General features: G+C 36.1%; 1 protein-coding gene across 1 annotated transcript; it reads right to left on the bottom strand.

Moving 5' to 3' along the window:
• Positions 1–290: 290 nt before the first annotated feature.
• Positions 291–3,902, bottom strand: tob1b (transducer of ERBB2, 1b). Its single transcript, XM_026277394.1, has 2 exons — positions 3,710–3,902; positions 291–2,422 (listed from the first exon to the last, which is right to left on the bottom strand). The coding sequence occupies exon 2, from the start codon at positions 2,331–2,333 to the stop codon at positions 1,347–1,349; it is 987 nt and encodes a 328-aa protein (XP_026133179.1). The 5' UTR covers positions 2,334–2,422; positions 3,710–3,902; the 3' UTR covers positions 291–1,346.
• Between the last annotated feature and the right edge of the window lie 7,264 nt (positions 3,903–11,166).

Genomic DNA, 11,166 nt, shown 5'->3' on the forward strand with positions numbered 1-11,166 from the left:
AGGAATCAAGATCAGTCCATGCATTTATCTAGGAGCAGGTCAAACGAGATCCTGTATGGTCACATCTTGACTCATCATCTGCTCTAGTGCACGTTAATCTGCCAAAAACATTCAAGGATAAGGAAAAATGTCACCGTTTTTGAGTAACTTGCATGTTCTTCCTCATTAGAAGCCATTTTGGGTTTTAGATATGGCAATCATTTTGAATCAGAACCATATTGTCTATGAAAATCTTTATTTAGGCATCTAGGCATTTCAATACATGGAAGAAAAAGAACGCCAGTAGTTTATTCTTGTCTAAATTTTCTTTTATTGAAAAAGGCCAGGGTGCAAATGTCAAATAAAAAAAGAAAACAAAAATAAGAGACAAGCATATATTTCAAGCATTTTAATACAAACTTAATATAAACTATTTCAGTCCCTCTTGACATGTAAGACACTGACTCAAAATACTTTGTTATACCATATATTTTTTTTATCAAGTATTGCACAATGTAGGTACAAAATTAATATATACGATTACATTGTCCATAATATAGCAAAAATCTGTCGAACTCTTAACAGAAAATACAACTCTTTTTGTTTCAAAAAAGCAAATATTCCTACACTGAAATTTTAACACTAGGGAATATTCTGTACACAATCTTTAGAATCTTCAATCTACTTTTTAAAGATGAATTTCTTTAACAATTAAAAAAAAAAGAGAAACAAAAAATAAAAACAAAATATATTATAACATAAAGCTTCTGCAGCCATCACAGATCACTGGAGTAGTAAAAAGATATAAATGCAACACCATGTTGTAGAAACAATATATATACTCTGATATCTTACAAACTCTGTACTCAATTAAATTATACAATTAGAAAAGAGACCACGTAACCCCAGATATATATAGATGCATTAGTGCCAATTTCTTAAAAATCAGCCAAGTCTCGCCAACTTTAAAACACTGTAAGAGGCCAGAACTTGAAGCTTCGGGGTTTTTTTTTTTTTCGCCCCAATGTTTTAGAGTAGTTTTCTTCCAAAATGTAAAAAAATCATTTTTTGCTTCATTGGCAAAAAAGGAACAGAAAACAGACGCATGTTGACCGAGCTCGGACGTGTGTGTGTGTGTGTGTAACAAGCTTTAGTACAAACTCAAGGGGGCGGAGAGAGAGAGAGAGAGAGAGAGAGAGAGAGAGAGAGAGAGACAGTGAGAGACAGCAGAGAGAGAGAGAGAAAATTATAAAATAATTTAACAAAAACCCTTGGGCACATGCGCTTATCAGTGACTAATAGGGATCTTGGTTTCCACATCCACAGTTGTGCGTCTTCGCCATTCGTTTTCCTTTTGCCAACAATCGTTAGTTAGCCATGACTGGCTGGAATTGCTGGTTTGAATACTGCATGTTGCCGAGACTGAAGTTTAAGCCATCCACGAGCGACTTGTCGTTGATGCTCCCGTAGGCTGCGAACACATCGAAGGCATTGCTGTACTGCAGAGGACTGAGGCCGAGCGGGTTTTCGCTCGGGAACGTCGCGCCTCCGGAGCTCCCTTGGCCTTGCAGGTTGGGGAACACGAACTCCTTGGCGTTGGGCGAGAGCGCAGACGCTTTCTGCAGCGGAGGCGAAGCTCCCAGGCCGTAGCCGTAGAGCGAATGCATGGAGCTGGAGATGGCTTTCTGCTTGAGGAGGCTGTTGACATTCAGGCCCAGGTTGGTGGGAGAGCTGCGAGCGACTTTGCCGCCGTTTCGGCCGCCGTTCTTCATCTTGGTGGAGCCGAACTTGGTGGCGGCGAACGAGGCGGTGGTGAAGGTTAAAGGCTGGGTGGAGCGCGGCATGAAGGACGGGCTGACGGCCGCCGACTGGCCAAACGGTGGAGGCGACGGCGAGCTGGACTCGGATGAGATGCCCACCGGGTCGCTAATTGGCATGAAGACCTGAGCCTCCGGGTTGAAACTGTTCCTGATCTCCTTGTCCAGCTCGGAGCCGTTCTCTCCGCTATCGTCCACGAAGAGCACCTTAACCGCTCCCTTCTCCCCGATCTGATAGGACACTTCGAAAGGGTCGATCCAAACGCTGAGATCCTGAGGCAAATTGTTGCGGACGTCCTCGATATCCAGCCCGCTTTCTTTGGCTGCTTCCTCCACGACCGGATCCACCTTCTCTCCCACGTGGATGCACCGAAACCCGGATCCTTTGTATGGCTTGTCGGGGTACCAGTGTCCTTCGTATTTCTTCTTCAGCTGCCGCTCCAGCTCCTCGCCAAAGATGTTGACTCTCCGCCGCGGGAGTTTGTTGTACAGGTATGAAATGATGAAGTTGAGCGCTACTTGGATTTCAAGCTGCATAGCTGCTTTCGTTGAGTGCTGCAAAAACCTCCAAGGCAGTAGAGATCAGTGGGGACTCGGAAGTGCTGGTGGAAAATCTTCTTGTGCTCCTTGAATGAGGGAAGAGAGGCAAGGTATTGAGATGGATGTGACCAATCAGAACAATAGCAGACTTAAGTCACTGGGGTATATTTGTAAATTATAAATTTTTTGTCTGTTGTGTCAAAAATCATTAGGATATTACGTAAAGATCATGTAAATTTCCTACCGTAAATATCCAAATTTAATTTGATTGGTAATATGCATGGATAAGAACTTCATTTGGACAACTTTAAAAGGTAGTTTTCTCAGTATTTACTTTTTTTGCACCCTCAGATTGCAGATTTTAAAGGGTTATAATTTTAGAATATTTATACAGATGATGCATAAATCTAAATTCCAAAAAGTTGACACTTCTGAGTGGTTTCGTGGTCTGTGTAAACAAACAACTCAATCAAAGGCCTGAATGCGTGCTCAGGTTGGTTTAAATGCACCGTGCATTATCTATTCTACAGGATTCGAAGGAGATTACATAACACGGATTCTCTTCCCTGATATTTTCCGTCAACTGTTGCGTAAAAACGCCTTTATGTGAATGCAAATACAGGGCATGCGAACACAATGCGACACAGATTGCGCAACAGATCGGTGATCGGATTTCCCGAGGATGGCGACCAATAGCGTGACGCTCCGCTCGGGGTGTGTAGCCTCGACCAGATACAACCGTACATCAAATATAACACGAAATCTTTCAGAGAGTTTCGATATGTGGTCACGCAGAGCGCGCGGAAGACGTAAAATAGTGCGGCTGTTCAGACGGCGGATGCGCCTAGTGAGCATCGAACGTAGTTATTGAGACACGGCCATTGATGTTATGAATATGGATTGGGAACATTCTGGATGCTTTCTGTAAACAGACGAACTCGCTCGCTCTAGCTCGGTTTTAGAGAGCCTGAATAAAACTAATTCATGAGAAAACCAATCATTCGTTAAAAACTGCCAGGTCTCCGTTCAAACAGAATCTAAATTAATCCGATTCTTAAAGCGACAGCGCACTAACACTCACACTCTTGTTTCCTTTTCGTGGAACATTTTAGGGGACTGACTTCCTCAGTCACTATTGACTTTCGATGCATTGTGTATAAAGCGAATGGTGACTGAGGCTGTCATTCTGCCTGACGCCTCTTTTTGTGTTCCACCGAACATACAGCGTAAAAAATGTCAACATTTTTGGAATAAACAAGCCTTTTGACGCAATGCCTTTGAAATGCAACGATATATGACGTTATATTTTTTCTTTAACCAACAGCAAACGCCTCAGTTTGACACATTACGACGGTTCGATGCCACAAACTTACTGTTTTCTTCTCTCCTGGTAGCTTCCCTTCGGTTCCTAGCTATCGAAAAGATTATTCCACTTAAGTTGCATCAATATTAGCTGTTTTTCTTCGGGGAATTGTGGTGTTTTTTTGGAGTCTGTCGTCAGGCAATCCGACTCCCCACTGCCTGGGAGTTTTTACAACTCTGCCCTTTAAACTCCTGACTGGATCTCCTTTATAGCGCTCCTCCGCCACGGACATGACGGGGGCGGTGATGAGGTTTTCAGAGGTCAAAACCCCAGCGGTGCTTACGATTGGACAAACGCGCCTTCGTCATATATCTGCCTCCAAATGATCGTGCTGATTGGCTGCGCGCAACGTCGATAGCCACAAAGACCCGCCCCTCGTCCAATAAACGTTCAGTACATTTATAACTGGCTTTTGTAGTTATGTATTAAGTGTCTTCCTCCCACGCATAGGCGATCTAAACATGAAAGCAATAATATACTGGTGGTTATTTTGTATATTTGATTTATCGAGACACCTCGCGATGTTTAGTTTATCTCTAAATCTGAATGTGGCGTTGCTGATTATAATACGACCAAATATAAAGCGTCTAAATAAAGTATTCTTTAAAATTGATTTCAGACGTGTTAAGCTGATGTAAATAAATAAACGCGTTAGGCGCAAGGACATTTGTCCAGTGAGGTGTGATCTGCCCTTGTGCGGTTTGCGTGGAAAACAGACGCGCTATTGGCTGGCCGTGCTTTCGTCATCATCCTCTATGCAAATACACTAGTACACTCATTTCTGTGGGTTTACCTTGTGACTTTTCATGCACTTTTCATGTATTGCTTTTTAAACACATGCATGTAATGCAAAAATTGTAAAATAGCTTTCTACATTTAAGCATAGTCTATAGCAGAGTGTAAATCAAAACCCAATTGTACATCTGTGCTATACATTTATAGCCTGGTAACAGGATACAGCCGTGTTGTGTTGCTTTTTCTATAGTATCAGTATGTTGATGCCTTCCACGTTTCACATTTCATTTGCTGGGTAAACCAATCTCCTATATGCAAGAGGTTTAGGTTTATGGCGTCCTGAATTGTTATAAGCCCATCCAAATATAGGGCTTTTTTATAAGTTTTGTAGCAAGTGGGAGAGGATTGCAGAGAAATATCATTCACTCCAGTTCTGTCTACATCTGGGACATTTCACAAAACAACACCGTGATGCTTAAAATTAATTCTGAGCTTAAGTCCTGATGAGATGATTCTGTTTTATATGCGAGTTGTGCTCTGGGCTGAAACAGAAATGAATGCAATCCCAAGTTGTGTATTTCAGCATCTGTTCTCTTACTCTGGTGTTTGTCTAGGCAACATTTTCTTATGGGCCTAATTGCACAGTGTGAGATGAGCATGCAAATGACTGCAGAATTCTTAACCCGGATAATTTGCTTAGGAGAGATATTGTTAGCGTTCAAAGTTCAGAGAAAGTCAGTGGGAGGAGGGAGGATCGACGCGGCCAATGAACTGCCTGCTTATTACAACCCTTTTTTGCTTCTGCTGATAATGTGGTTAGAAATGTGACCTGACGGCCTTTCACTGAAGTTGCTGTGGAATTAAAAACACTTAATGGCTTCGTGTCTCCTAGGAAGACACAAACTCTGTCATTCAGCTATACAGTAGGCTACATCTTATTCAGATGAGCTTTTCATCATCAAATATCAATATTCTAAATCTGTGTGTTATTGCTTGTTAGAATTGGAATGTTATATAAAGCAATTAGACTATTATTGCTCTGGGAACTACAAAAAAAAAGAGATAACAATATTTTAGTCTTGTTTTTCAATACAATATATATATAATGGGTTTAAATAATTTACTTAATGAGCAACATTTCTTGTTTTCTGAAAATGGAATCAAACTTATGTTTTGTTAATGCTCCTTTGACACTCAAAATAACAAAATATTTGTTGTTTTATGACAAATTGATTAAAATTAAGTGTTTTTACCGAAAACAAGAAGAAAGAAAAAAACCAGAAGGAAAAGAGAAAAAAAACTCAGTCATAAAAATAATTTAAAGTAAAAAGGAATATTTTTTGTTTTAATCAAAAACTCACCCAGTTGTAATCAGTTTTTCAGAAAACCAGACAAAACATCTTGTGTCATTTTGCATCTTAAGATTGATTTAAGATTTAACTAATTTAATTGATCAAATCTTGATTTAGGAGTTGTTGGGTCTGGAAAACAAGACAAAAATACTGGAAGGAATATATTTAATTAAATTAAATTTATAATTGATTATAATTCATTTAATTTTAAAATAATTATATATATATATATATATATATATATATATATATATATATATATATATATATATATATATATATATATATATACACACACACATTTTATTGTACTATTTTTAGACTTTCCTTCTTCTGCGTAACACAAAAGGAGGTATTTTGAGAAATGTTTCTGTTCAATGGGCACCGAAACTGTTTGGTTACCAAATGCTTTCTTTAATGTTCCAGAGCAGAAACAAAATTCATACAGGTTTGAACAACACGAGAGTGAATAAACAAAGACAGATGGATAATTTCGGGTAGCCTATCCTTTTTTGGTGGATGACGTTAAAGTGAAAGGTTTTCTTTACTGTTCCTTACATAAACATGACGTAGAGACTGTAGCTCAGCAACAACGAGTAAACTCAGATAAAACAATCGTCGGCTCCTCCCTGCTCATGACAGACTCATGAAGTCAGCACGGATCACACCCTGCTCTTTCTTAACTATATTCAGGAACTCGTAGGTCTAAAGAAAGAGCGGCCACTCTACATTCCAGCCATGTTTCCATTCCTGCTCAGTCCATCTGTTTACTGAGGCTTCTGTCGCTGGTAGAGTGAGATATAAGGAACGCCTCATTGTTCTGGTGAGGTTGAGATGTGTTCGGTGGCTGAACAGGTAGAGAAGGGCACGAGATCACAGATTGCTCCTCTGCAGGGGTGTGAATGAAGTGTTTCCAGCACTGAGTGACTCACACGCTGGAGCTGCGCCAGTGGAGGTGGAACAGGCCTTTTACATGATGAGCATCAACAACACAACACTGTTCAGCACTAGCAAAGAGATGTCATGCACACATGCTTTCGGTTTCATCACAGTAAGACTTTTGTTGATTTTAGTCCATGTTATCTAGCTCTATACACACACTACTAAGGTTTGGGGTTGGAGTTGAATTTTTTTTTTTTTTTTTGCTAACCATGGCTGCATTAATTTGATCAAAAATACAGTAAAATGTGAAAATATTGTTACAATTTAAAATAACTGTTTCTATGTGAATATCTGTTAACATTTAATTTATTTCTGTGATGCTCCGCTGTATTTTCAGCATCATTCCTCCAGTCTTCAGTGTCACATGATCTTCAGAAATCAGAATAATCAGAAATCAGTCGTGCCGCTTAATTAAATTAATATGCATTGCTAATAATTCATTTGGACAACTTTGAAGATGATTTTCTTAATATTTCGATTTTTTTATCTCAATTTCAATAATTGACTCTTAAGATTGGTTTTGTGGTCCAGGGTCACAAATAGGAAAAAAAAAAAACATCATTTATTTGAGCAATTTAATGTATTCTTGATGAATAAAATCATTAATTTCTTGCTTTCCAGCACAAACATCTAAACACTCTTAGATAAGGATACATTCACTGGAGAAGCAAAAATCTTAAGTCTTATATTATGAAAAATTAATAAAAATTAAATATGTTTTTTAGTTTTTAAAAAAAAGAAAAAAAATGCAGGGATTAAGTGTCTTCTTCCATAAAACAAGAACAAATATCTGCCACTGAGGTTAGAAAAATGAAGTACTTTATTACTCGAAACCTCTTCATTCATCAGTTTCCTCTATCTACAGTCATAATAATATAATAATGTGTTTGGTTGTGTGCTGATGTTGACACACATGATATATATCTGGATGATATGCGGTCAGTAGTGTGGTCTCAGGGCGAGTTCACATGAGCTCATATCATTTCCGGCCAACAGTTCTGTTAGTGATAAGAGCCTAACGTCCTGCAGAAGAATGACCTGTTCATCTGACAAACAGCAAACTCCAGGATGAAGTGAAGTCCTCAGATCGGGATCCTCCCAAAACCAACAGCATTGTTCTGAAAGTGAACACTTTTAAAAGCACAGCATTTAGAAAGGGTTTCAGATCCTCACAGAACACGGTCAAGGTTTAGTGATGCCATGAGAGACTATTTTAAGGTCTGTGAAGAAGAAAAAAATAAATTCACTTCAAAATTGCTAGTTAATTTCACTTATAATTGCAAAAAAAACCTACAGGTAAAAATTATTGCTCAAGGTTGCAAATAAAGTAAATATTATTTGAGTGCAAGAAAACTTCACATTTTATTCTGTGCATTAATTGTGAGACAACAGGAAAATTTTAAAGAAGAGAGAAATAGCATTTTCTGTTAATTTTTACCTACACTGTTATGAATAAATAAATAAATAAAATTGAAGAAAGGTTGTTCAAAACGTAAAAATAAAACCATATAAAATACTTATATAAAAATATAAAATGTATATAATTTTTTCTTTTGATATTTCAGATGAGAAACATTTCTAATTTTTCAGTTAGTTTTTAATTGATATCTTAAATAAATTAAAATATAAAAAATATATAAAAATGATTATACATTAACAACAACATTACTAAATTTGCAAGAAAAGTCTTTCTGCCTCAACATTTATGTTTAAGTCAATGCATTATTTGTTGATTGTTTTTAACTATTTGTATTAATTACAAGCCATTTCTGAAACTAAACTATCCAGTTGTTGTCTTTCAGTGTAACACATCGTGTCAAATGTTGTTTTTGAAGTAAAGAAGTAGTAAAATATATTTTTCATGACCAGTTATATTATTATCAGCATAACAATTGAGTGAAAAAAAAATGATGGATAAAATTTCATATTTCATAATGTTTTCGTATTTCGTTTGACCTCCACAAGTTTGTGTAAAACCGGATGTTCTCCATGATTTAAGATAAAAAAATAAAAATAAAAAAATAAAAAAAACATCTGACTGTCTTTACATTTGAAATGCTTTTTTTTTGAAATTCTAAAGATTGCTAAAGATTTCAGTTTATTTATTTATTTATTTTTTGATGAATCTGAGGTTGTCAGGTTGTCAGATGAAAACTAAAACCTATATGTTGATCTGAAGCAGCTCCAACACATTTATTTGAGTGATGAGCATGTGTGGCTCTCTGACGGTTGATTCCTGATGGAAGCGTCTCTGTCTTCCTCTGGTTTGAAGCTGATGATGATGTGTGCTTGCTCTCGAGGAGGACAGTCTAATTACAGCCGCTTCTCTGAGGAAAATGTCAGTGAGATTTATGAAATGTAAAGGCTGTTTCAGGAGCACATCATCTTGCCCTTTTTGTTTTTGTCCTCTAATTCAATTACAGCTTCTTTAGTCGCAGGCCGTCTTTATTAAGTTGTTATTTCAGCTCTCTCAGGATGACTGAAGCGGTTTAGACCAGAAACCACTGTCCTTCTGGTCAGAACAATTAGGTTCTTTTCTCCTTCAGCTGTCATTCTGAAGCTCAGGAACGATTACATTTTACACTCAGTCTTGGTTTTACATCTTCTGAAATCTTAGGTTAGATTCGGTTTTAACCCTTGGTGGATTTCACCTACACAAGAAAAGTAAAAAAAAAAGGTGTAAATGAAATTTTCTGCCAGGACATTATAAAGTTTTTACTGTTTTTTTTCGCTCTACACTGTAGGAAAAAAAATAATAATAATTTAAAAAAATAATAAGGATGAATACATTTATTTGAAACTAAAACAAAAAACAATAAAAAGAAGAAAGAAAATTATATATATATATATATATATATATATATATATATATATATATATATATATATATATATATATATATATATATATATATATATATATATATATATATATATATATATATATATATAAATATATTTATTTACATTGTATTTCAGCTAGCTGCCAAGGCAGAATTTCTCATTTTCATTTAGTTTAGCCGGGTATAAAATAACTAAAACTGACTGAAATAAAAATGTACAATAAAATACAGACATATTTAAAACAAAATAATATTAATAATTATAATGATAGTAAAATAATAACAAAAACACAACAAAATTACTAAAACTTAAACACATTAACAAATTATTAACACAAGAGCAGAGAATACTAACACAATTCACTGTTTTGAAAATTTTATTTCTTTTTATTCTTTTCTTTTTACTTTGTTACAATTAAAGAAATTCAGTGTTTAAAAGTTTCAAAGGTTTAATTCACATTTCTTTGTGAAATGTAGCCAGTTTCTGAGGGAAAATGTTTTCACCAACATTTTTTCCAGTGTATGAAAATAAAAAAATTAATTAAAATGTAAAAGTTAAGTAAAAGTACTTACCTGACAAAACCTAGTATTTGTACTTTTTGCTGCCAGGAGAAAATGATAGCGAAAATGAGGGTTTTAAACACCTTTGACACTTACAGCATGAATTATTATTATTATTATTATTATTATTTTTTTTTATTCAATTAAAGTCCAATGTTGTCTTGGGCCTTACTGACTGTAAAGACAAAAACTTCGAAATATCTTCCAGGTTTGGAATGACACGACAGTGAGTAAATGATCAATTCAATTCAATTCAATTCAAGTTTATTTGTATAGCGCTTTTTACAAAATAAATCGTTACAAAGCAACTTTACAGAAAATTATGTTTCTACAATATTTAGTAGTAGCTACTAGTAGTTTGTGCACATTTGACAGGATTTTAGAAAAAATAAAAATAATAATAATAATAATATAAGACGTAGTCAGCTAGACGATGAACTATCAATATTATTAATTAAGTTATTATATGATTCAGTCACACATTTAGCAATAATTGTTAGTTCTGTTTGTTGATTCAAGGTAGCATCATCTGGGGTCCTCTGAGGGTCAGCATCATCTCTTCTCAGGTGTTCTGGATCCAGACTGGAGCTTGTTTAAATCCTAGTTACCACGGGATGTGAATCCCGTGGCGAAACATAGAAACAAAATAGAGACATCATTAGCATAGCTGCTGATCCAACAAAGTAAAATTAGTTTAACCCAAGTTAATGAATAAAAATGCACATTTGAACAGATGCAACTACACTCACAATTAAAAAGAAACATTATTCAAATGCTTGGCGAAAGAGATGTGTTTTTAATCTAGATTTAAACAGAGAGAGTGTGTCTGAACCCCGAACATTGTCAGGAAGGCTATTCCAGAGTTTGGGAGCCAAATGTGAGAAAGCTTTACCTCCTTTAGAGGACTTTGCTATCCTAGGAACGACCAAAAGTCCAGCGTTTTGTGACCTTAGGGAGCGTGATGGGTTGTAACGTGGAATAAAGCTAGTTAGGTACGCAGGAGCTAAACCATTTAGGGCCTTATAGGTAAGTAAT

The sequence above is a fragment of the Carassius auratus genome, chromosome 12 (genome assembly GCF_003368295.1).
Source record: "Carassius auratus strain Wakin chromosome 12, ASM336829v1, whole genome shotgun sequence".
NCBI classification, from domain to species: Eukaryota; Metazoa; Chordata; class Actinopteri; order Cypriniformes; family Cyprinidae; genus Carassius; species Carassius auratus.

Excerpts from the sequence above, each read along its gene's own strand:
- tob1b (XM_026277394.1), bottom strand. The coding sequence starts at position 2,333 with ATGCAGCTTGAAATCCAAGTAGCGCTCAACTTCATCATTTCATACCTG.